General features: G+C 43.1%; 1 protein-coding gene across 4 annotated transcripts in view; it reads right to left on the bottom strand.

Moving 5' to 3' along the window:
* The window catches only part of FAM13A (family with sequence similarity 13 member A), a 136502-nt gene that overhangs the window by 8426 nt on the left and 101615 nt on the right, over positions 1 to 26461 (bottom strand). For all 4 annotated transcript variants that reach the window (XM_068402928.1, XM_068402929.1, XM_068402930.1 and 1 more), the window contains 10 exons: positions 24582 to 24658; positions 23821 to 23863; positions 18623 to 18773; positions 10651 to 10864; positions 10166 to 10304; positions 8984 to 9065; positions 8623 to 8843; positions 7179 to 7262; positions 2890 to 2985; positions 1258 to 1341 (listed from right to left, as the gene is read on the bottom strand). In XM_068402928.1, coding sequence (XP_068259029.1) covers positions 1258 to 1341; positions 2890 to 2985; positions 7179 to 7262; positions 8623 to 8843; positions 8984 to 9065; positions 10166 to 10304; positions 10651 to 10864; positions 18623 to 18773; positions 23821 to 23863; positions 24582 to 24658 — 1191 coding nt within the window. The remainder of the gene's footprint in view (positions 1 to 1257; positions 1342 to 2889; positions 2986 to 7178; positions 7263 to 8622; positions 8844 to 8983; positions 9066 to 10165; positions 10305 to 10650; positions 10865 to 18622; positions 18774 to 23820; positions 23864 to 24581; positions 24659 to 26461) is intronic.

Here is a 26461-nt window from a genome sequence, read left to right on the forward strand (position 1 = left end):
CCTGATCTTCAGTCAGAAATGCCTCAAGGTTTGTATTCCCTGCAGGACACAGCTGAGCAGGTGCCATGCTGCCCTGGCACAGCACCAGCCATGCTCATCATCAGAGATCACCAGAGATCACCATAATGGGTAGCTGTAGTTTTGACTCTGGGTGCAAGCACAGGTGAAAAATAGAAGGCACTCTAAAAGAAAAATACAAAACCACCCCACACCAGATCACTTGCAGATTTGATCCAGCAGTTATCTAGAAAATACTGAGAGCTCAGTGGTGATTAACCGTCTTCCAAACAGCAGATGAACATCTTCAGTCTGCAATCTGGTTTTAATGAATATGTGCCTTGAATAGTCCATTAATATACAATCCACTGTAACTGCCCAATAATCAAATCACCTTGGATGTCTAGGTCTGCAGTATTTACACCATTAACCAAACTCTGGCTGGATAACGGGTAAGTGACCCAAGTGTGCTGAAGCACTTTTTTCCCCCTGTTACATTGCAAGGGTAATGAAAGCAAACCAGAGGCCAGCTCCACACTGTGTGTCCTGGTCAACTGTTGGACTTCCCTTCTTCTCAGGGGAAGGCGGCCCCGCATCATAGCAGTCTTCACCACCAAGAATTACTACCCCACAGCAGCATAAGAAACAAAAACAACAATCCTGCCATAGAAATCTGACCGAGCGTTAACTAACAGAACTGAGTTGTTCTTACTTCCATCCTCATGTGACTTGGTTAGAAATACCATTCATAAGGTGGTGACAAAGAGCCCTGGATAAAATAAGCACGTGAATGGGAGGAGGTATGGATCCTGTAAGTGCCCTGGTTGGCTCCAGGTGTGAGTGTTAGTTTTGTGAGAGCTCGTTCCTGCCACAGTGCTGTGTGCAAGCCACAGAGCTTTGGAGTGAGAGAAAGTACCACAAAACAAGTTAGTGTCATTAAAAAGAAAGGAGGAAGGCATGAAAAAAGCAACGTACAAAGGTAATTGTGATAAAGCAAAATAAAATATATTATATGCAGGTGGAGGGGGAAGGAGAAGGATGGGAAAGAACACAAAGCCAAGGAAATACTGTAGTCTTATCTACAACAGGGGAAGAATTTGATCAGAACAGGCGAGGCTTAAAGCAGCTGATTTTTCAGGAAGACACTGCAAAAAAATCAACACTGATGGAAAAAAAAATTCAATCAATCATTCTCTTTCATTGGTATAAGGGGGAAATTGATGCAAACTGAGCAATTAGTTAGCAGCTGGAGGTCTTCACCTTTATCTCCTTGAAGAAGGAAGCTGTTTCGCCCTCGATAATTGGCTGCAGCAAAGGGCTTCTCCGCTTGCTGGAGGGGGAACCCTGTGACAGGTGTTAACAAGTACGTTACATTATGAACCCCGTTCTCCTCCACCACCTGCTCTCAGCTCATTCTCACCCACACATTCACTCTCAGCTTATGGCTGGACCATCAGGAGAAATCTATTTCTTAAAGAAGAAAAACATGCCTGGCAAACCCCCTGAACTTTGGGCTGTTTTCTCTCAGGATACTGCTTAGAGAGGAACATTACTGCCAAAAACTTTTAAGGAAAAAAGCTTGGATGCTGAAATACTAGCTGGGCAGGAACTACAAAGTAAAGGCTGTAAGAAAATAAACCTGAGCCCGAAGCCCAGACATACACACATCATTTGGTTGGTTCTCCAGAGCTACAGTGTAAGCCCAGCTAGACTCTCCAGGCTTGCTTTCCAGGAGCCTGATTTCCCACTGAAGTGCCTAATGATGTAGAAATGGATTTTCAAACGTATCCTGCCTCTGCATGAGCCTCTCGCTGTTCTCACTCAAGGGGCTGGGGAAAGCCAGTCTTGTCTCTTCCTGTGCTAGACACTGTGTAATTTCAGTTTTGTGTCTGAACAGGACCTGAGGTCTCCTTTGACAGCTTTGCGTTAAACTGCCCATGCACAGCTACACCGTTTCTTCCTTCTTGATTGCCAGCACTGTCTTCACAGAATACATTTTGGGGAGTACTTTGCTTTTTGTTTTAAATGCAGGACAACCTCTCACTATTTGCAGAAAAAAAACCCAACACTTCTCAGTGTGACTGCACTGAGTAATGATCTGCCAGTCCATTCACTTCACTGGCAGTCTATGAAAAGCAGCCAGGACATGAGCACTGCTTGGGAACAGCAAAAAAAAGTAAAGGATCACACATGACAGACAGAGTGAACAGGAACCATGATAAAACAATTCTATTTCCATCGACAGGCTAAAAGTATTCTGTGTGTATTTTTTGGATCGATTTTTAAAAAGTGACCTACACAAGTTGTCTAAAATTAGAGGCAGTGTGTTTGCCCCCTAGAGGGGTGCATTGGATCCCTTGCTGGTGGCAGTGCCTCCTTGCCAAAGCACCACCTCGAATGAGGGAATATCCACCCCTTGCAGGATCTCTTTAATACAAATGAAGTGTTAGGAGACTGTTGGCCCTCTTCTCTCAGCCAAGGAGACTGGTATCTTCTGTGGGACCTACACACATCTGTGCTCCTGAAACACAACCCTGTGTAACCAAGCAGCTTGGAAGACCTATAGCTCAGAGTGGATTGGTAAGGAAAGGGAAGTGAGGCTGTAGCCAAACACAAGATGATGAATTAACAGCAGCAGCCCAATGGAGAGAGGAGAAACAACACAAGGTGAGATGTGCCCCATGGCTCATGGACGGGCACTAGAGTCCCTTGGCCAGCTTTGCCCAACTTCAGTATACGGTGTGTCATTGATTCACTCATTTGCTTGGTCTTTGAGTGATAAGGGAGGTTGGGACTTTGCTTTAGTGAGTGTGTTGTATGCAAAAGTGTGGTGATTCCTGTTTTCCCAGCTCGAAACCAAAGAAATAGCCCCCAAAAGAATGCTCTACTCACAATGATAGGGATGGTGTTGGCTCTGGAGAGGATCTGCTTGACCAAGCGATACCTGTCATACAATGGCTTCATCAGCTGTCGTTCATTTTTGGTAACCTGAAAAGGAGAAAGAAGTGAGATCCATGAAGCCTGCAGCAGATACTCCACTCTATAATGCATGTGCCTGTGATAGCTGTTAGAGGGGGCCTGAAAGGAATTTCATGAGGATGACAGGTTAGCAGCATTAGCCCTGAAACTGGTAATGCAAGTGCTCACATACGTCATTGCATCTCCTGTCCCAGGTGCCAGATGAAGTAGCATCCATGCTGTGGGGTCTCTTGTAATGTGGCTGTTTGAGACAGGTGGTTTAAATGACCACTTAGGTATCATATGTCCACAGCACAAAATGACCCATAGAGGCAGCAGTCTGTGGTTGTAATCACGTCTACCATTATAAGGCACAACATGAGGTTTCCCACCCTTATTCTCGTCGCTGGCACCTCAGAGGCAGTGTTTACGATCCACGAAAAGAGAAAGGAGCTGCAATGACTGGATACTGCAATGTAAGGACACTTTCCCAGGGTAGGTTAAACTACAGATTTCACAAAAGCTGACTTTCTGGCTTTGCTATTCCTCTGAATTCCCTGTCCAAGCCAGCAGTTCTTCATCTTTTAAACCTCCTAACCTTCCCCTCCACCCCTCCTCTCAGCAGTCTTGCCGGGGAGAAGTTACCACAGAGCTGAGAAGGGATAAAGGTGCCAGGGCTGTGTGGCATAGAGAAGACAGAATAGTGCTGTGATGCCCACTCCAAGTCTTCTTTACACATTGCTCTGCCCCTAACTCCAGTCCTCCCAGCTGCATGTTGCACTCCCTCCTCAGTTTGACAGCGTTACAAACTGAGTGTTTATTTCTGTTTTTCTTTCAGATCCAAGCTAAGCTGAAAATCTCAGTAGTACTGACAGTGGAGGAGAAGGGAAGACCTAACAGACAGTAGCTAGTGTGGGAAAGCAAAGGTCTGTCCAACCAAGTACTATTTGTGAAGAAGTTGGGTTTTTTCTTCAACGCTTTGTTACAGTAGGGTTAGAAAACAAACAAACAAAATACTCAGCAGAACCAACCTGATCATCACCTTTGTGTTCAGCACTGTCTGACCCACATCCTATGACTGTCCTTCCATTAGATCTTTTGTCTAACTTTAGATTATAAAGCTTTTATAAGGGGAAGCTTTAACTGATTCTGATGTCATGCCTGTCTTCCTCAAGGCTTTTTACTGCTGCTAATCCCCAGAGCATCTGAACAGCTGCCATATAAAAATCAGTATCAACAGTGTAACCCTTAGGGGGCTTTGTACAGTCTCCCCTTCTACAACAGAAATAGGAGGAAAGGGAATACAGCTTGAGACAGAGAGGAAATTTTAAAATGAACTGTGTTTTATTTTGTCCACAGTTGACTTTCACTGGAGTAAGCTTTCTAAAGCTTTCACATCCTCCCTCCAGAGCAGGAGAGGGTGTTGGTTTGCAAAGGGCAGAAGAGCTGTAAGTATTGCCAGGAGTGGGACTGGCCGGGATGAACTGTAAGAATTTGGAGGTAGCATCTTCCTCCTGATAACCAAACCTGTTTCCTATGTTGGGGGCAGATGAATAAGGAGGAAGAAGAAGTAAGACCTTTTTATTCCTTTCAGGGTTCAATGCAAACATCCCCAAGCCTGATAAGGGGCATACTGATGGGCAGTCCGAGCTCTAGGGCCTGCATGTCCCACACCACCGAAGCATAGCTGGGCTCCAATACCCGACAGCCTCAAGCTGGCTGTTTGTTCAGTAAGCAGTTTGCATGGGTTAGAGGGATGTGAGCAGCATCAATCAATTCACTCAGCCCTCTCTGTATCAAGTTTTGTGTTGATGTGTCTGCATTCAGTTGCACTGGCTAGCAAGTTGCCTCCAACTTCACATGTTTCTCTGCAACCAATCAAGCATACAACTGGAGAAACTGGGTAGCCTATATATATATATATGTATATATTACATTATTCCTAGCTTTACTAGGTTAGCAGTTAGTAGAACAGGAGGCACAGCACTACTGTGGGTTCAGACAGTCTTTGTTACTTAAAAAAAAAAAAACAAAACCAAAACAAGACTATGCTGAGGCTGAGAACCAAACCTTCAATTAATGACATTTCAAAGTCAATAAATAGCACTGTTCTGTACAGAAAAATAAACATAAGCCTTGGAATGGGCAAAAAATCTTCAGGTATGTTGAAGAATGGAAAAAATAAACAACATGCTTCAGTGTCTGAATATCAGTATGGAGGAAGAACACAGAGAATTAATTTAGGCATTGGAAGTTAAGTGTATGGGGCTTGAGTCAGCCCTGCAGACTTACACCAGCATGCTTAACAGAAAGCAGATTCTGAAAGAAAATGTTTAGCACATGGGCAAACTGTCTCACTAGGTAAACATAAGTAATACCAGCAAAACCTGAGTATATTTTGGGAGAACATCAAAATGCAAAAAGACTGTTGGAATAATGGAGCCTTTGACACAACTCTGGGGCACACTTCACAAGGCAAAAGAGTAGCAGCCGAGGAACAGACCACTGCTTGCATTGTTAGAGCAGCTCAAGAATTTCTGCAGAGATGGACTTTTTGGCTTAACTAAAGCAGTTCATTTCCACCTTTGCAGCTACATCTATCACTGGTGCAGAAAGACCCAGTTGCACCATAAATCTGAGCTCCATTGTTTTTCTTGTTTAGTTAAATATCTTTAAGAAAAAAAAAACTTGGCTGAACTATTCCCATTCTCCTCAAGCTCTCAGTACTTTTCCACTGCTGCAGTGCCAGGAGCTGGGAAGAGCAGAAGCTGATCAGCTGCAGTCTTCCTTGCCCTGCAGTTCAGTGTTGCTAGGTATAGACTGCTTACTTAAAAACAAACAAAATAAAAAGCAGTTGTATAAATAAAGCAACAGAAAGGGGAGGGGAAAAAAAAAGGTATGCTGACAAGCTAGGCTCTGGCCTTGTTCTCTTTTTAAACAGATTTAAGTGAGTTGACTTAAATGAGATGCCACCTGTTGATTTATACCATTGTAAAAGCAGCAAAAGCAGACTTGGTCTCATGGAGAAGACAGGGAAGGTTAAGTGGGTGCCCTTGTGCTGGCCTTTTGCTATTTCACACAAGAATAAAACCGCACGTCACACAAATATGCTGCTTTCAGTTGCTGGTATATGTGACTGTACAATATTAGCACTTCATGAAGGCATTTAAATAAATTAGTGAGACTTTTTTAAAACAATGGACAAAGGAGGAAATAATTCAGGAGCAAAAGGAAGGAAGAGATCAGGAATCCCATGCAGCAGACTGACAAATTTGTCAGCTGCACTAATCAAGTACTCCTTATAAGCAGTAATTTGCTGCTCGCAAGCCACTGCTCAAGGGATTAGCACCACTCTGAAATTAAGTTACTTTACCTATACAGCTGGTAGCAAAGATTATAATGTCATCAGTGAAAGAGGCGAGCGATTCATACAAAGCCAACTTGGTGGCCTGGAAGCCTGGAAGCTGTGTTTCTGCCACAGCAGGGATCAACAGGACACAATACTTAATTCTCTGTCTTCACAAATAATTTTCCTTTGTTAAGACCAAATGTGCAAGAAACCTCATGCCCTTTGCTTCTACTGCCACATGGAAAAAACCATCCGTTTCTCAGGGGAAGAACGAAATCTCCTCTCAACTTATTCTGTGATGTTCAGGAGACAAACTGTTCCATGAATCCTCTGGCCCAAGAGGACTGTGCAAATAGCAAGGTGCAGGTGCCTCCCTGCAGACAGCAAGGTGCTGGGAGAAACATGCTGTAGCTCCTCTAAGAAGGAGCAATGTATGCACACCTGTCTTCCCATTTAGCCATTAATATTGGCAAACTGCAAAATTCCTGGTTGGATGCGAGACCACACACAACTACTCCCATGCAGACTGTATCCCTGGCAGAGCTGCTGAGTCTGCTGGGCCACAAACTGGATGTCTGTGGATCCTGGTGAGCGTGATGCCAAAATAATGCACATTCAGTCTCATTCAGCCTGTAGGCTTTGTCCTACAGGTATCTGCTAAGCCCGGCGTTGCGCGCAGATATCACCTTGCTGAAAACAGACTCCTCAGTAGCAGCGGCAGTGAAGGGTTAGGGAGGTGGATTAGAGAATGTGCGTGTGGTTTTAACAGCAAGAAGTTCTAGTGACTGTGACATCAAAGGAACATTAGGGGGTTCATGTACCACCGATAAAGACATATAAAGATGTACTTTGAAAAAATCGCTGCTGTACATACCGGTCTGCCATGAATGCTTTCGTAATACAGCAAAGCTTTTTGAAGAGCCACTTTTTCAGCTGCTATCTGATCTCTTGTCATGTCCTGTGAAAAGTAGGAGAGAGAGAGAGAGGAGGAAGGAAAAAAGTCAGATTCCTGGACTCAAACAATACTGATCTGTGGCCTAACCAAAGTCATGTCATTTTGTCATTAATGTTTTGAAGACTCATCTCTGCCTTCTAGTCCTCTTTTCCCAGCTATGTTGCCAAAGAGACTGTTAAGGTGAGTGGCACCCTATGCACAATGCAGGCAGATTAAAACCATATAAACTTTGCATATGAAGGTATTTTATGTCCATAAGGGGGATTTAATGATTATCAGTGTGCTTTGAAAAAACAATGGTATGCAACTTTTAATGATGGTGGCTCTTTTTCAGTTAAGATCCAAAGCGTAAATTCTACAACAAAACACCTGTTCGTTCTTTTTCTCCAAATCGGAGGCAAGCTCCACTACCTCTTGCAAAGCTTGCCATCTTTGCTTTGACTGCCACAAACACACTTTACCAAGAAGTGAAGGGCAGTCAGATCGTCTCCTTCTGCCAATTCTGCTATGGAGTGAAAAGCTCTGGCAGACAGGCTGAGGGGACCAAGCCAAAAAAAGCGCAGACAGTTGGAGAAGACTTCCCTAACAAAGTTTGCCAGAGTTCCCCCACCGAGCTTGCCTGACACAGAGCCTGCTCTCCCTATCACAGCACCAAATACTATCACAAGCCCTCTTTAAAAGGCCAGGCTGTGGACTCTTGTTACTGTCAGAAAACAGCCAAACACACACTGTCTGTACCATCTTCTTCTGCAGATCTAATAAGCAAAGATAATGCTGTCTGCCCCTCTCTTACAAAGTACTGCACGATTTACATCTCAGCAGACTCGAGGACTTCACTTACAAGGCTGCCCAAACCTCAGGAACTAGCAGCATCAGACATAAAGACCTGCCTGCTGATAACCCTCAAAGATTACAGCAGCTAACAGAGCTCAGTGTGAAACTCTGAAGAGCAGTGATAAAATACCCCGACAGAAGAGCATTCAGCTTTGCAGCGACCTAGAAGAAAACAGATGACCCAATCTCCAGAATCACTGGAAGACTCAGAATTTGCCAAAAGACTTTGGACGTAACAACAGAAATAGCCAAATACAAGGCAGGAAATATTGTAATAATTCAGAAACGTTAATTGGAATATACAAGGATCAGAAAACAAACACACAATGACATTCAGTAGAAACGCAACTCTGGAAAAAAAGATCAGATACTAAAGGCACAGAGAAAGACACTAAAGTGAGTGAGCCAGGAGCAAAGGTTAGAGACTTTGTGACAAAACGTAGAAGACCACAGGGCTTTCACAAGTGACTGCAGCCATGAGTTACCTATTTGTACTTAAAGGCCTAAATCTGGTCTGTCTGCATTGTACCTTAATATCTTCAGGTCGGTTTGTCTCTGTTCGTTTTTCTTGAAGCTTCTTCTGGATAGAATCAAGGGTCACTTCCACAGCAGGCTTGGCAGATTTATCTGACAGGTCTTGCTTCCTGTCCTCGTCCTTTTCAAGCTGAGAGCCGAAGCTCTTGGGGAGCGTGTTGCTCCGCTGACGCACAACAGGGCCAAGGTCTTCCTCCGATATCTTCAGTTTTGATTCTAAAACAGGGACGTTTTGGGGAAGATGAACAATTTTTCTTTTTTAAAGTGTGACAGTGACAGGATTGCTGTCTAACAGCAAATTTAAATGAGGCAGAGTCCAGCTGCCCCCAGAAGGCGCACCAGTGGTGGCTGCTCACCTTTAAGTTGCTTTCGGAATTTGGCCAAATCGTTTGTCCATTTGAGCACTTCAGGGTTGGCTGCTTTGTCGCTGTGGGAAGGCTGGGAGAAAGAAGAGTCATGCTGAATCTGTGTTAAACCAACAGGAGAGACCCACTGAAACAAGCATGTGTCACAAAAAGAGGTACAACAGAATTTGGACCCAGCATAGAGCATGAGCACTGGCTTCTGACTGGCACCTGAATACCTCTGACCAGCTCATTTCAGACCTTGCTTTAATTGCTCCTGCTTGTCACAACACTGTCTCTTAGGGGCATAATGAGACTGATTTTCTTTTTAGAAAACACAAGACTTTTGATGGCAAACATTAAGTTGCACGAGTGACTCAGAGGGCCAGATGCGTATTGGAATCCTTGTGCCTATTGCTTCCTAACAAGAGGGCGCCTTCAAAACAGAGGAAGCCTAGCACGAACAGTCTGAGAAGTGTTAGGATGTATCCATCCACACCAAAGGCTGCCTAACATCCAAAGACACTGAAATAACCCAAATGCTAGGCTACAGCAAGCTCTGAGCATTTCTTCCAGCCTTTTATACGACAGGCAAGATCCTTTCAGTACAATCCTTTGTGGTTTAGATCACCAACAAAGACGCAGACACACAAAGCTTTAGTTCCTTAAAAAGCTTTCTGTGTGTTGGAAGGGCATGTCAGGAATCATCAGAGTACAGTACACTGCTACTGCTCAGCAGCACTTGACTGTGGTTCCTTGCTCAGGAAGGCGGCTGCTCTCTCTCCTCTGCAATGCACTGGTGTCCTGGGATTACCATCATGCAAATGAGATGCACAACTGTGCTTCCCATAAGCTGAACTAGAATAAATAAACAAACATAAGTTTAACATAGCTATTCCTACACACTGAGTGTGTGCTTTTGGCACACTGTCTTAAGCAGTGATCAAAATGCTATGAGTTTATCAGGCTCTCTCTTGTGCTGCACTGATAGTACCTAATGCCTGGAAAGGTAATTTGCTTGGTATGGACACGTTTTCTTTTTTTGGGCAGCAGCTTTTTTCTCTTCTTTTTTTTTTTGTTTTTCATATAAAAGCTTTTAAGCCCTCTGCATGTTTGACAGACTTCCCCGATATCCTTTCCCTTTGTTGCTAATGCATACCTCTCCATACAAATGCTTAACTCCTAGAGACTCACTCTGTATTTCCTTTCCTCTTCAAATTTGTCCTCAAATCTCCTGATCTTTTTCTTCAGTCCCTGAATCCTCCGGGTGAGTTGTGCAGGGGTAAGGTCCTCTCTGTCATCTTCATAAGATCCCAAAGATGAACTCCGCCTCCTACCAAGAGCAGAGATTGCAGGAAGAGCTTATCCAAACAGCCACAGGACGTCTTCATGCAGAAAACGCCACTTAAACTTTGTGTATACAAAGGCAAATCCCACAGAAATGAGAAAGCTATGCTGCTACTCTGTAATGACAGATAGCGAAAGATGCTCGAACAGCCTCTTTCAGCAATAGCAAGCCCCTAGACATTAATTCACAAACCCAGAAACGATTAGTTGCCAAGAACTTTTCTAAACATATCTGTTTCCCGTCAGTAGGAACAGAAACCCAACACAGGATAGCTATCCTATGTAGCTTTATAGCTCGGTGCGAGAGTCAGCACAGGCAAATCACAACCCACCTCATGAAGGAATGAGAATTGGGAGGGGAAGGAGGCACTTCTGTGTCATCCAGGTACTGTTGGCTCTGTCCATAGGCGTAGAAGCGAGGGGACAGCATAGGATCGCTGTCCTCATCCAGAAGCTGGTGAATTAAGCGACTGGCCTGCGGGGAAAGGCGAGCCTCATCTGAGTCTAAGCCGTCTCGCTGCCATGAGGAAAGAGCAGGGATGGGCTCTGGGAACAGTAAGACAAAGGCTAGTTTTATCGTTTTTGTTTTACATGTATGACAGACTCCAGGCAACTTTTCTAATGAACCCTGACCCGTTTGTCCTGGACTGCGACTCCTTGTCGTCAGGGATTCTCTGGGTCATTACTCACATCTGCCCAGTGTGCAAAGCAATGCAAAGCATTGCCTGGCCACAGTGGGTACTCTACACAAACATAAATCACAGCACAAAAAACCATAAACATAATATATGTTTTTTAAACATAAATTTTCTCCTAGGTGCAACAGAAAACTGCACCCAAAAGTTGGCCAGTAATTACCCCAGACTGACACCAAACGAGGCTATCACCAGCCAGCACCTTTGAGGAAAAAGTTATGCTGGACAAGAGAGAATTATTGGCACATGGCAGTAGAAAGGATGCAACTGGACTACAGGAGGACTTTTTTTCCAGTTTCAGGATGTACAAATGCTGTAAATGAATAGCATATTAATTGTCCTCCTGTAGCCTCCAGCACCCCAATATGACCCTGCCACCCGCTATTGGAAATTCAAAGACTAGGAGAAAGCATAAGTTCTTCTAGTCTGCAAGGAAAAGGTGTCTCACATTACTACCTGCTCCACAGGGTGCCCAGCCTGTAAATTAACCATGCTGGTAATATGGTCTGAGTTTCCCCCTTTTCTCTTTCACATGCAATCCTGCTGCTTAACAGCATAGTAGAAAAGTGAGGAAATCTTCAGTATCCCAGACAATCTAACCAGATGGAAGTAAAAGCAATGTTCTACAGGGAGATGGTAGAGTGGGAGAGAAAGGGAAACCCAGCTTAGCATTGCTGATTAGCATAGTGGAGCCCACGGAAAGCAATTGCCTCAATCTTGTGATCATTCCCTCCAGATGCCATAAGGAGTCTAACGTTTTGTGTTCAGATAGTTTACTAAGCTGATTTGCATGCTCCTACTTAGCACCACAGGATTAGACAGTTTAAGAGCCAGGCTTTGAACTTATAAATCTAACAAGTAGTTCTAGAGTCAAGTAACAAAACAAAAACCTTATAGAAAGCTCCCAGACCAGTTGCAGAGCTATGGACTCTTCCATGAAGAGAAGGGGCTTTTGAAGTTATCAATTTTTGAATAAAAAGCAGTATTTCCTTTTGCTGAACAAGGTTAACATTTTCATAGCTCAGAATGGATTGCATGAGGATTCCCTTATAGAACCTCTATGCTGTTTAATATTCCACACCATGTACAATTTGGACAGCGCAAGATCATCCACAACTCAGTAACGACAGGCTCAGTGGTATTTTGCCTGTACACAGCGTCAAACGATGCTCTCCTCCTCTTTCCTTCTTCCTTAGCACACTAATATAAATGGCATGCCTCTGCTTAGAGTTTGGTGCTCCACGCAAACTGATGTGTTGCTCTGAAAGGGATGGCTGGAGGTTTTGGCATAAAAGCCTCTCACAGGTGTTCGTGACAAGCGAAGCACATACAAGCCTGGTTTGCAGAGGCTACTTCGATGAGGTATGCAAGCCCAAAGTGTATGCAGGCTGTTTTCCCAAGCTTATGCAGCCTGCACTTCTCTCAGTTAATTTCTGGAACAAGTGTTTTTTCTAAGCTGCGTTCAACCTGGGCAGTTCCTAATACCTGAAATATTTTGCTAAAGGAATCTGATAAGAAGGCAGGTGAAATGAAGGGCAAACCCTTCAGCCAAACTGCGACACTTTGGTATTGCACACTTCCCTGAATCTCTCATGATTTCAGGAAGGTCCTCACAAGACCTCTTGTAGCAAAATAAAGGTTAATAACACAAAAGTAAAAAATTTGATACATTTGACTAGCAGGAATGAGGTTAAGTGACGCACGTGATTCTTCCAGACCTCTCTCACTTCCAATTCTTGGAATACACTCTCACCCCCAAACAGATTTTGGGAATTGTTAAATCACATCTCCATGGGATTTACATAGATGGAATAAACTTAGAAGAAATCAGTAGCATATTTAGCAGTAACCACATTAAGCTCCTACCACACCAGCTAACAAAGACATTATTAATCACACATGATGCATGTGACTTTGTCCCAAGGTGGATTTATATACCAGATAGCATGCAACATTCAGGGAACTGCAATGGCTCAAAGAGCCTCTAATAAAACCCCAAAAGACAGCAAAGCACTTTATGCAAGCTAGCGGAGACCAAGGTATGTGTACTTTCTATTTTGTTGATTTCAAAATACTGCACAAAAACAGAAACTCACATTCCAAAGGAGAAAAGTGTTAAAAAGGAGAAGGAAAAAAGTCCTAAAAGGAAAAAACAGATTTGAGACTTGACAGAAGAAATGGCCACTATAGAACATCAGCTGTTTTTAACCCTCACTCCTGGGAGGCCCGACTCTATGGGTAACTTGTTTCCCTTGCTGATTTTAAGTATTTAGAAGAAAAAATCTCATCTGGACACAAACTGGCTAACCCCTCAGAAACTAACACAGTAATTAATTAAGGAACACATTTTGGTATGTAGAATTATGGATTTTATCTACATCAGATCATGAAGTGGACAAGAGCTGTAGTCCAATTGTCTTCTCTCACACACTGGCCAGGTGCCAGGCACTTCAGCTGGAAGCACTGGAATTGCTGGATTGCACAAATATACAGGAACCCGCTAAGGCTAAGCTGCTGCTTTTTCTGACAGTGCACAATCAATCAATTCCTGTTTAACAGAATACATAATACCTTTTGTTATTCATTTATCCAAGATAGCTATCAAAGTGTTGAGCCTTTTCTGAAGGTTGCTGAATTCCTGGACTTAATGGTTCAGGCTTGAATTATCTGCTATCAGGATTAACGTTGTCACCCTTTCCCCTTTCTGCTAATTGAAGAATAAAATCTCAGTAAAGAATGTAAATGTTTTACCTTTTCTTTGCCATTGACTTGACAGAGCAGTTACCCTTATTCATCTCCTGTCTTGCTCAGAGAAAACTCTGTTTTCTACTCATCTCCACATTCTTTGCATGTACTATTTTTTTCCCCATTTTCCATAATGATAACCGTTCATGAAAAAGAATATTTGGGAATATTTAACCACTATGGATGCACCAGCGCAGAGAAAGGATGAAAAAATTTTCTACTTCTTGGTCAGACTCTCAACGCATTTCTTTTAGGTACACCTTTTCTAAGTCGGCGCAAAATAAGTGAAATACGCTGGTATTGAGCCTGCAGTTCCTCAGAAGTGCTGCACTCCCTCTCAAAATCCCACAAGCAGCTAATCTTTCAACAAAGCTGTCAGCCATCTGCTAGGTGTTGCTGTGCAGAACTCTATAGGCACGCATACGCCTATGGCAATACAACCTCTCTGCCAACCTGCTGCATAGAGGGCTGGAGATATTAATTAACCTGTATCATGCGAGAAGGAAGAAAGATTAATTTTATTGGTGAGCTCCAAGCGGTCTTGCTGACAAAAACGGGCTTTTTCTATCATTACATTGTATATTTGCCATGGGGTTACAGGGCGCTGCAGGGCCAATAGAGGGGTGCCCACACACACATCCCACCTGAGGTGCAGCTGGCAAAATGCCGTGGGCACCTCCTGTTTCCCTCTCTGCGGCCACACAGCTGATATATGCTGCTAACACTGCTTTTACACACACCCATCTGACAAACAAAGGAGGCCAGATCTTAGCTGCTGTAAACCGAAGTAGGTCCGGAGGGATTAAAAAGCCTGAACTAATTACAGCACCTGAGGTCCTAGTATTAAATCCCACTTGAAAGACCCCAGAAAGACCTCTCCTGATGAAGTGAATAAAGCAATTTAAGACCCGCAAACATCCACTAGCTCAGTAACAACTTGTTTTACTCATCTTATAAATAACTGTGTGAAAACTTCCTTGTTTGAATACATCAGGATGTATTCTTCTTACGTAGATCAAAAAGAATCGCCCAAATAAAGTGCTACCATGCCTTTTCAGTTAGTGAGATGACATATCTCTCAGCTAGCAAGCCAACTTTGTATTTTGTTTAGAATATGTCATAATAAAAAATGAAAAATACATTTTAAAAATATTGATGCTATAAAATAAAATCTGTAAACAATGCAATTATGCTTTTCTATGCTACACATAGTAATAAAAATGCAGTGTTTCATCACCTCTTGATTTCTTATGCTAACGAGCATTACACACAAATACACTGATGTATCCATGTCCACAGTGTTAAAAAAAAGAAATCTAAATCCAGCTTCCCTGTTGCTATACTCTGGATTTTTTTGCACTACTTTGTTTTTTTTTTTTGATGGGAAAGCATCAGTTAAGCCAGTGTCAGAACTATGTGTAGAACAGCTTCACCCTCAGGGTCTCAGTGCTGCAATACTTGAGTTCTCAACACCGAGAACTCAAAGTGTGTTTTAAACTTATTCTTTTTTTTTTTTTTTTAAAGCTTGAAAGTTTGCAGAAAAATGTGCACTGATTGTTTCATAACTGCTTGTCACTGCAAACTCTGCTTGAAATCTCATCTATGGAACTTTTTTTAAAATGTCAGTAATCAGGCGACGTAGGCAGCAACCCCACGGATCGTATCGATTTACTGAACTGCCTGTTCAGTTCCAAGCTGCTGACAGGGCCAGCCGCTGTTACGGAGAGCAACATACTTCCACATTTTCCTTCAGGGCAGGATAGCAAGTTCTGGGCTTGAATTAGAAACATTTGGTAAGAAATCTGCACAATTGTGTTGAACTGTGAGAGAACACTCTGTCCTCCTCGCTCACAGCACTCAATTCAAACGTAATCCACAACAATTAAAAACCCTTGCTATGGAAGTAGCTCTGAAAATGCTTGCTCGCTCGCAAGTTGTCTCAGCTGGCACCGACTGACGGGCTTAGCAGGCAAGCCTAGCAGTCACACATCCCAGTTCACAGAGACAGCATGGTTCACACCCAGCCTGAGAATAAAAATACTTGATTTGCATCCACCAATTGCACACTTCTCTTGGACCATGGGAAATGCACCTAGGCTAAGTGTTCAGCACTTGAATTTGGCTGGGGCACTGCTCACACCCTGCATACTACATCAGCAGCCTGATGATTACTACGCATCCGCCCCTGTACGTAGCAGGTGAGGAGGATGCAGAAAGTGGGCACATGGCAGAGTGTGAGCGTGTGCACTGGAGGAAGCGGGAAGCAAATTTCTCTGTCCTCTCTCTGCTCAGCTTTACGTAAAGGGAGCATAGCCTGGAGAAGTACAGCAAATCTCTTGTGTATAGGTTTGACTATGTGGTGAACCTTAAAAAAAAAAAATCTGGTAAAAATTACTCCTAGCATAACATAAAAGGCAGGGGGCCCTGGCAGCAGTTATCACAGCTCTGTGTCCCTGAATGAGGGTTTTTAAGGCAGCTCTGCTCTTAACATGGTGGAGAGTCTGCCTGAGTGACAAATAAAAGCTAGTCAATGGACAAGGTTGTCTTGCATAATTCTGTGCCCATTCTTCAAGGCCCTTTCCTAACATTTGACTGGAGGTAGTGACAGCTACAGCTGAAGGCAACCCCTCAACCTGTAATTGTTCTCACAAGCCATTTGTGAAAGGCCCAGCAGTTGCCCTCGTCACTAGATGCTCTGTATCTCCTGCACTATGACACAGTGGTCCTTGCCCCCAAAAGTCAGCTCAGTTATGTCCTGGAGGAATGGGTAATTTCCTGAGAGATGGACCCACCAAATTTGCTAGAGTAAAGCAATAAACAACTCAGTGTTACTGCATTTGGAGGCACAGTCCTTTCCCTTTTCACTGGAGATGCAACCAAAGCTGTGGCACAGATCCTGAAAAGATGTGTGAAGGTGTGAGTGACACAGGCTAGCAGGCAAAGGGAGGATTCCCTGGCTGCTAGAGCTGTGGATGAGTGGTACAACCCTGCCTTGCAAAGCCAGTCTCAACAACAGACTCTGCCATTAGTTGCAGAAGCAGTCTGAGAGTTGATATTAACATCTTCCCCTTCCTGGTTGCTGTGAGCTTCATTTCACATCCACAGCTACGAACGACTCAAGTCTTTCCTTGCTGAGACACAGAAGGCACCATTTTGCTGCTCTTTCATCTGCACCAAGCAAATGGTGATTCTGGAAGGCAAGTATTTTAGATGACATCTCTCTCAGCCCAAACAGCTGATTCTTTTGCAACTGCCCACCTCCCTCTCTTGTAAAATACATGTGAACAGAATGGAGGAAAGAAGAATCAGAGAGAAGCACTCTTCAAGCACAGTCACACGTGCTTATAATCCTGTTTCATATTTACAGGGCAAGAAAGCTAGAATCCAAATATAAGAGCATGCCTACAAAGAGGGAGTTGTACCAAAGGTGCAACTTATTTCATGCGATGGGAAAGCCTCTGGCAGACAGAAAGGAGCTGTGTTCTCCTCTTCACACATTCGTATGACTCCCATTAGTAACCCAGGAGGAAAAAAAAGAGTCATTATTTCCAAAGGTTCACATGATGGCTGAAGCCACACATCACCTCTGAGAACACAGATGTGCTCACCCTGGCTCAAGACCCTGTGGGGCAGAGCTAATGAGCATCTCAGCAAACACATAAGGCAGCCAAGGCCTCCTGGGAGCCCGTCCATGACGCTTTGATCAGCCATGCTGCACGCGTGGTGATACCACTCAGGGAATCCCCGCCCAGCAAGCAAGTGGAGAAATTCTCTCCCCGTCCATGGTGACCAGTTGCCTGGCTGAATCAAAGGCAGCCATGGTTGCAGGTTTTCTTTACTCATGCCCGAAGTGTTGTAACTACTCCCCTCCTAGAGGTAAAGGCAAAATATACTAGGTCACGTACGCTGTGGAGGCAGGAGCAGTGAACTTAACTTCTCAGTGTTCCTCAGAGACTGTTTTTTTAGAGCAATAAATTAGTCACATATTTTCCCTTTCTTGCTTTATTAAAATACCATACGTGCATTTTCCTGTTTCTTCCCTGTCAAAGCCCCTCTTTCACTCCTAAAGCACAAAGTAACAGAAGAGTTCTTGCTTGTACACAGAGACATAGTAATTGGAAAAGGGTCTGATCCCAGAGGTGCTGGACACCTTCAATTCATCCCAATTTCAAATGAAATTGAGGTTCGTGGTACCCACAGAATTCCCTCAGATTGCCCACTCTTAAGTGAGTCAGAACAGTCAACCAAGCATGCATTCTGGAGATGAGAGCTAAGAAACAGTATTAAAATAATTTAAACCACATGCAATTCAATACTGCCGTTTGAGCTGGTGATCAGAATTTTTTCACAGCTTACATAAAAAAAACAAGTTGTTTGTAAGAGCCATCCAAAGTAGCAGGTAGACAGTCTTTTTTCCAGCTGTGCTTTTCAGATCCGAATCGTTATTTCTAAATAGCGACTGGAGTGGAAGAAAAGGGAAAAAGCAGGAAGTTCCTTTTAGACTGTGAAATACCCAATTTCTTTGAAGTGTAGGGCAGTCTAGCTTAATACTCTAGTATTAAGTGACCAGCCACCAAGAAATAAGTTATCCTGAAACACTCAGGGACTTAACAGTACTAAACAGCACATTAAAGTAACTTCAAGAATAAAGCAATTAATTTTCTTCCTCTAAGCAACAATTAGAATTGGTACCTATCCAGTATTTTGCTTCCAGTTTCTCCAAACCTTCAGTTCCATGTTCAGGACAAAACTGCTTTCCTGTTGTTTTTGGCAAGGGAACATGATCACATAAAGATATACCCAGCCCACTCAGGTTCCCCTCTCTCTCATTTCACGCATAGGACCAGCCATCACACAATCCTACCTTCCCAGTTGTTGTCATCACTCAGTGCTGTCAAATCCAGCCGTGGCACTTCTGACACAAAGCTGTTTTCCTGATCGTCAGCATCTTGATTTCTTTGCAACTTGTTTTCAGGAATGCTTGGATGCTCTTGAATCTTCATACTTGAAGTCAGCTATATTCCCATACACCCAGAAAAGTAAGAGAGAAAGGAAAAAAAAAAAAAGTTTCAGGAGGCTGAGGAGGGAAAAAACCCCTGCAGTCACAAGCAGCAGTAAGCTCACGCCTTTAGCAAAACAGATCCAAACAAACAGATCCTGACATTTCCAGCTCCAAATCCAAATCCCCTGCTTGGCGACCCCTACGTACTAATTGCTCACTCACACCAATAAAAACATCTGTCCATCTGCCTTCCTTGAATTTTTCCTTCTTTAGAAAGCTACTGCAATTTCCTGAGACTGCCTGCCCTGACAATTGCATGCAGCTGAAAAAGGCTCCAGTAATCGATTGGGATGAAAAGGGAGGGAGGAAGGCAGCAAGAAAAGGGAGAGAGAGGGGGCGGCTGGGTACACTTCCTACAGGAGTGCAACTCCTTGAAGCAACAACAAAAATGCTGCCGCTGTCGTAAGGCTGTAGCAATACGGTGTCTTCTAAAAAGCAGGCACCAAAGCTCCTGAGGTAGCAGCCACAGACAGCAAGCAGTGCAGGCTACGTACACGAATGCTCTCATGCAGGCTGTGCTGGCTCAGATCAATTAGTGCCAGCTAAGCTGTGCTGGCTGCACATTCCCCGATTTCCTGTGGTTGTTTTCTAGCTGGGCGTAGGGAGAGCAGAACTATTTATGGAGGAGCTCTGAGTATTAAACTGGTGTTGCGCAAAACCAAATGGCAGTGGGGTTTGGCACCTCAGCTGGAAGCAGTGTGGACTCTGGGAAAAAGCCAAAAAATTCACACAAGCATCCAATGACTTAGGAAAAAAAAAAAGGCAGAATGCTGTCAAGTAAATGATTCATCATTTAGCACTACCTAGAAGCAACTGCTGTTTGTCTCACCACTGCACATACCACACGTCGTGTGTATTTATGCAGAAATTGCTGCCATTCCCACAATCCAGGCACACAGTGCACGGGTCTGTAATGGGGCTTGATGACATGAGCAGTTTTGTCACTCTAAAATAAATCAGCTGTAACGCCTCAGAGAAGGGCAGTAGGGAAAGGGAAGCGTAAAGCACGTACATAAACATATAGTGTGATATGTGTAAACCCACCAACAATCACAGAGCTATCCGAATCGACAGCATTACATTACTACGTAAACTCTTTGATCTTGGTAAGAACAGCTTAGGCATAATTCTCTCAAATATAGCCTAACAGGTAGTCAACATGCAGATTTTCCTCCTGCAGGTATTTTGATAATCTAGTTAGCTATCTGCATGTGCTGATGTGTGAAGAAAATGGGCCTAAAGAAAATAACTGGTACATTTGGATGTATTTTACTTGTGAATCCAGAAGCGTGGCCAAACCGTACTAAATCAATATCCTTAGTACATGCCACTAAGGCACATTTATTTTTTCTCATCTCCACAAAGCTAATGATGTGTTTGGGGTTTTTTTCCCCTTTGAGCAGAGAAAAACAAGTAAGCTTCATGTAGAGAGGGAAAAAACCTGCCCAGTAGACAAATCATATGAATAAATGTTTTTATCTGGATTCAATCCCATCAATCCCTGCAACTGGACAGGGTGCTAGATAATCTCATCTAGGCTCCCTTTCCCACAAAAGGTTGGACCAGGTGATCTTTTGAGGTCCCTTCCAACCTAGGCTGTCCTACAGTTCTAAAAACCTGGGTGATGAACACCCTGGTATTTGTAAAGAGTGTTCTGCATTATATTTGTATAAGGTTTGTATTTCCTTTCCATTTCAATAAATTGCCTTTTTGAAACATTATAACAAAAGAAAACTCTAGATGACAGTTTGCCAAGCACTAACAACTCGTACAGCTTGACACTAAATATGATTACAAACATGTTTATTGTGAGAGCTGTACATGGAAAAATGCTCATTCACCATTCAATATCTTTTAAGCTGCTTCCAGGTTGGGAGGACTTAAATATTTCTTTAAGGTCCAGTAACAAATTTCTTGCCAAGATCTAAATAGTCAGTGTACATTACAAACAGGAAGACTGGTCAGTGGCCAGAAACAGGCAGCCTTCTACATCTACTAAAGAACAAACTGTACCAGTTGATAAACTGCATTTAAATTGCCAGCACAGTATGTTAAACCTGGAAGAAATAAAGCAGTATGTTTCAAAATTGGTGCTATTTTTAATAACATCAAGAAGTGTGAAGAGTGGAACTTTAACCTAGATTTTAACAATTTCAAAGGGACCAACCTGAAAATACCATCTTGTCACCACCACTGATACTAATTACAGAGTTAAATGTCTTTCTATGAAGAGCGTACTATCTCCTGACTTATTAAGACTCTTAAAAAATATCTGTAGCAGATATAAGAGCACGTCCCAGATGGGTAAACACTTCCATTACAGATATATTAGAAAGATCATATCAATGTCTTCCTCCTTCTAAACTCACTTCAATTGTTGGAAATATTTAAAAGCTGTTTAAAAACAGGCCTGTGGTGTGCCTGCAGCCAGTTACTCTCCTTTCCTTGCTCACTGATGTAGCCTCTAATACAATGAATAAATCATTAGGCGTTCTGAAGAACAATGGTGGTACAAACCCAGGAGACTCAAGAAAGCAGATGTTTAACCTTCTTTGCATTAACACTCGAAATCCATAGAGTGGTAGATAATTCAGTATTCCCATCACTTATTTTCCTATTTGATTTCCTGATGCCACCAGCTGCCAACCTCCAGGACAAAAATCAAGTGAGGGAGAACTACTGTGCTTTAGGTAGGGATGTGCCACAATTTCTTACAAACCAAAGGGGCAGCAAATTGATGATCTCGGTAGCAGTTGGCAGTCACAGTGCACTGCAGATATTACATAAATGACCACCAAAAAATCTTGAAATGAGGCACTTGAGTTCCACTTTTTAGAAGCTGCTTCTGCAGCCATGCTTTGCAGGTACCAGTAACTACAGATCTAAGTAACTTGGGGATAAGTCAGCTGTTTTCATTCTCCCTGCTCCAATGGAGATTCAGCATAAAGAGTAGCTCAAGCAGCTAAAAATAAATGGCAACAGAAAGATCTTTGAATTCTGATCAGGAAGTTGTATTCTGTTTGATTACATGTGGTTTAAAATCAATTTTATTTAAAAGGCTTGCTTCCCCTACATCTGACCATCCATTACAACCACAAGCAGGAAGCATCCTTAAGCACCTCTTGGTCATACAATCTGATGCAAGAACGCAGCCATTCTGCTGCCTTACTCCTGAGTCATGCCAATCCCTCTCTACACTTGTTGTCATGTTGGTATGCATCTTAAACACCCTTCCCTTATCAAAACCTGGGTACTAGAAACCTGTTTTTCAAATCACAGTCTACATCCTGGAGCTTAGCTACTTGCAAGGGCAGATTATGAAGGCTACAAAAGCACTGAACGTTCATTCAGGACATATGTTTCAAGGTATTTTTACTGCTTCATGGAGACCCAAGCCTGCACAACTGGTAGCTATGCCAAATTCCAAATACCTTTCCTAATATCTTCAGACTGGAGACAGGGTGAGAAGGAGAAAAGAGTAGGAAAGTCCTCGTCCCTTCCTCATCCTGAATGAGTTGTTTGTTACAAAAGGTATGTCTTTAAGCTGCCCTAAGCAAAACGCTTATAAGGGACAAGGAATGTAAAACTACCCTGGAGGAATGTAACATTTTCTTGACCTTGTAATTCCTATATAATACAATCTCTGGCTACGGTCTTCTCCTGCAGTTAAAATTCTAAATTTTAAAACTCTTCCTAAGGAAAAGTTCATTTTAAGATTATGACTTCATATTTAAATACACCTCCCCTAGACTAATTTAAAAGCTTAATGGGAGTATTGTGTGGCATGGCAGCAACAGCACCTTCTCCACATGCAAGCCTGTACGTGAGGAACAAGGTGTTGCAAAATCCATGCTCTGGAAAACACAACAGCTCATGAGCAAGTGCAGGATCATCGAGGATTACTGGCCCTCTGGGAGCAAAGTAGGAGATCCATCTAAGCCCAGTCAGAGCAGTGATCAAAGGCAGCACTGAACATCCCTTGCAGAGGTTACACGTTTCAGTGTCCCACAGACTTCTCCAGCTACAACACAGCTGGTCAGAGCCCAGCTGTTAGCAAATAATCTCTTTTACCTTTCCTGCTACATGAAAACAATACCTACCAGAAATGAAGTCTTCCAAAGGCGATAAATGTGGCTTTTATTTTCAATAAAACAGAAGAGGAGGCTAGTTTAAAAATACTATCAGCCCTCAGTTAACTCCAGACGGCCAGAGAAACCAGACATTGTCCACAGCTGTGCACAACTGAGGGAGAGGTGCGTCAGATTTATCAGAAGATAAAATACTCTCCCTAGTATTTTAAATGCTTGTCCGTCTAGAGGTGTTTCAAGCAAACCGAAATGAACCAGTGACTGCAAAGGTGTTCATCTGACCCAAACCCAATCTTCACTTTGCTGAACAGTGAGAAGAAAACCACCATAAAGCCAATGCAGGAGGTGGGTGTTAAGCAGAAACGGAAAGTTGGGGAAAAAACTGTTGCCGTCAATGTCACATCTCCTCTCCTGACATCCATCCCAACCACCTACCCTTAAAGAGAGAAGCAGGAGATGATTCAGTTTTCTAAGACAAATTGATCACAGACACCTATGTTCAAAGGCAACACATCGGGAAATCATAAATAAAAAGACCAAATGATTTTAGAGAAATCAAGAGAGACAAGCTAATCTTACTACCCTGGGAGATAACCAGTCACACAACCTGTTTGCAACGATTAATAAGGGAACTTGGCATCAGTTAAACCAAAGTGCTGACTTCAATGACACTGCCCTTTTTGGCAAGGAGGGATCGAAGGGACTGAGCAGATGCTTTCAGACTCCTCAGTGGCTGAGAGGCTCCCTAAATTATGTAAGTAAAAAGCAGAAGGAAGGGAAAGAAAAAGCAAATGCTAACTCCATTTCTCTGAGAGAAACAAAATTTCACAGAACTATACGCCTCACTTCTACTCAATAAAAAGCCCATTCAGAGACCACAAAACTGAAACACGAAACCCCCAAAATACCAACCTGAGAGTGCCTGAAAAAAACCTCATCGTTTTCACTTTCTTTGCTACAAAAGAACAAAAACAAACCAACATATTACAAATACAAAACCAGACTTGTCTTGTAACAAAAACAAGCAGGACTTCTGCACACACAGGGTTTTAGATTCTTGCTACTGCTGCACACTTACTAATTCATTCAGTAAAGGAAGAGACACACTGTGCTGCAGCACGTCAGGCTGCTAAACTATGTACTTTTGCCTCCTTTCAGAAGCTATTTGTGAAAAATACATCATTTAATTCCAGTGCCCTTAATCCAACACAACTCTCCCAACAAACATAACTATGGAGAAAAACTGCCATCTCAGGCGAGTACAGTGGGGCTGCACAGCTCTCGCAGAAGAGCAAAGCACAAACAAAAGGGCTGGATTCCCAACCCATAGGCCAGGTGAGGCAGGCCCTGCAGGCCCTGCAGTCCCCTGTGTGCAGCGTGCTGGTTCAGGTGCTTCACTGCTGACTTCTTTTCAAGTCTGCATCATCAGCATCTTCAGTGCCATTCCTAACAGGCTGGGTGAAGAGTCTTGGTGGCATATGCTGCTGGGCAGAGCCCACACAACATACACAGTGCCTCCATACATTTCTACTTTAAAGCTAACGTGGTGGGGGTAATGCCATTCTGCAGCATAACTAAATATCACCCTCATAGTCTCTGGTGGAACATCTCTTAGGCTGTACCACAACGACAGGGAAAATAAAACATACATATATTACAAAAAAAAAATTCACCTTTCTTCAGATAAAATTTCCATGTCATCAGGTCCTGCTCTGTCTATAGGCCTGGATGAGCTAAAGCTTTCCATACTCTGTAATACAGTAAATGTTAAAGCAGTCAGATACATTAGAGAAACATTCAACCTGTAGGCCATTAAACAGATCAAATACAGAAGTATCCAACAGGACTTCTAGAAACAAGACAACAATCAGACTGCTGCCTGCTACACATTTATAACAGAACAAAACCCACACTTTATTGCCCATAACCTACAAAAATCCAGCTTCTCACTGCTTCGTCTTTTTCATCAGACGACCTCAAAATGTCTAACAGAATAATGCTGCATGGTACCCTGCCAGTTCCCATTTTACAGACAGGCTGAGCAATCCTGTGGTGTGCCCAAGTCCTGTAAGAGCAGGTACCAAAATCCACAGCATCTTCCCAGCAGGACTCCTTATGCTCAACTTAGAAAACACTCCCCTTCTCAGTCAAACCCTTCCCTACTTTCTTCTTAAACGGGTAGAAGAATGCAAAGAGACTGTCATGTGCACAGAGGTAATGTTAAGTTGTGCTGATACGAATGCAGGGCAAGGAATTCAGCTAGTTATGACAACTTGTTCTGAAATTTGCCTTCGCTACCACTAGGAACATTAACGCTGTTGTCCTCTAAGAGCTCGAGAAAGTACTGGGAAGATAAGTTATGTTGCCACCTTGGGCACATGTCCAGGAGGTTTTCTACCCCGGTTTTTGGGCAAGTCTCTCTTAAATAGGAGGAAGTCAGTCAGTAGAATGGAGTGTGGTTCCTGCCCTGGCCCTGGGAACTGTGTGCAAAGACTTCTTGGGGCAGTCACAGCCCCCTCTCACCTGCTACACCTTCAGCCCCATAGGGTGACACAGCTCAATCATTCCAGCCTTGCTTAATGTGATTCTTCAAGTCCTATTGGTAGCTGGCTACCATGCCTCTGAAATGCTTTTAATGCTTTGTGGTTGGTTTGCTCGGGAGAGTAAGTGGAACTGACAGGTTTTCCACCGCTGACTTACGCTTTTGAGTCAGATGCAATTAGACAGCTAAGAGGAAAGCTTCCACACACTGTCCTACATACACTTTCAGTCTTTGAAAAGCAGGAAGGCTCAGAAAATGGTGGCTAATAAGATACAACGTCACAAACTTGTTCACATGACGAAGGCCTATTAGTAAATGCTAAGGTGCAGGTTATGTCCTTTGATACTCCAAGTAGGTAGTCTAATTTGGGCTACTATTTGAAGTATAAAGATGTAGCCAAAAGAAAGCTAAACCACCACACATCCTGCTGGCAGTCTCTGAAATGCAAGTATGAAATAAGTGCACTCATGAAAACTTAAACAGCAGCCTTTGCTCTTCAAAAAGAGTAGCTCCATGCTCTCTCCAAGCTATTTCATAAAGATACTCCCAGTTGACAATCTCGTTGTGACACTTCCTCTAGCAAAACCAGCAAGAACCACACTGATGGTCATCTTGGTCAAAGTGCTTTTTGTGGAATGTTAGTCCATTTTATGTTCCTTTCAGCCTTTGCCCCTCAAGAGATCAAAAAATGAGGGGCAGGGCAAAGTCCAGTGCACACAGGTAAGTTTGAGGACTTTTCTACTGGGCACGTTGTTTTAAGACTTCATGAATCTTTTTCAGGTCCACAGCAAAAGTGGATGCTTCTGTCAGTCTTTCCTTTCCCAAACAGAGTCAAATTCTGATCTACATTTAAACTGCTTTACACTCCACAGGTACAGAGAAGAGGTGCAGAAAAGAGTGCAAGCACTTGACCTTTGCCTATCTCAAAGTTGCTTCAAGCAAAGACGCAAAGTGAGAGTGCGTCTATCTCACTGTGCTCTTTCATGAAGTATCACATGAGTAGGCTACTGA

The sequence above is a fragment of the Nyctibius grandis genome, chromosome 6 (genome assembly GCF_013368605.1).
Source record: "Nyctibius grandis isolate bNycGra1 chromosome 6, bNycGra1.pri, whole genome shotgun sequence".
In the NCBI taxonomy this organism is placed as follows: domain Eukaryota; kingdom Metazoa; phylum Chordata; class Aves; order Nyctibiiformes; family Nyctibiidae; genus Nyctibius; species Nyctibius grandis.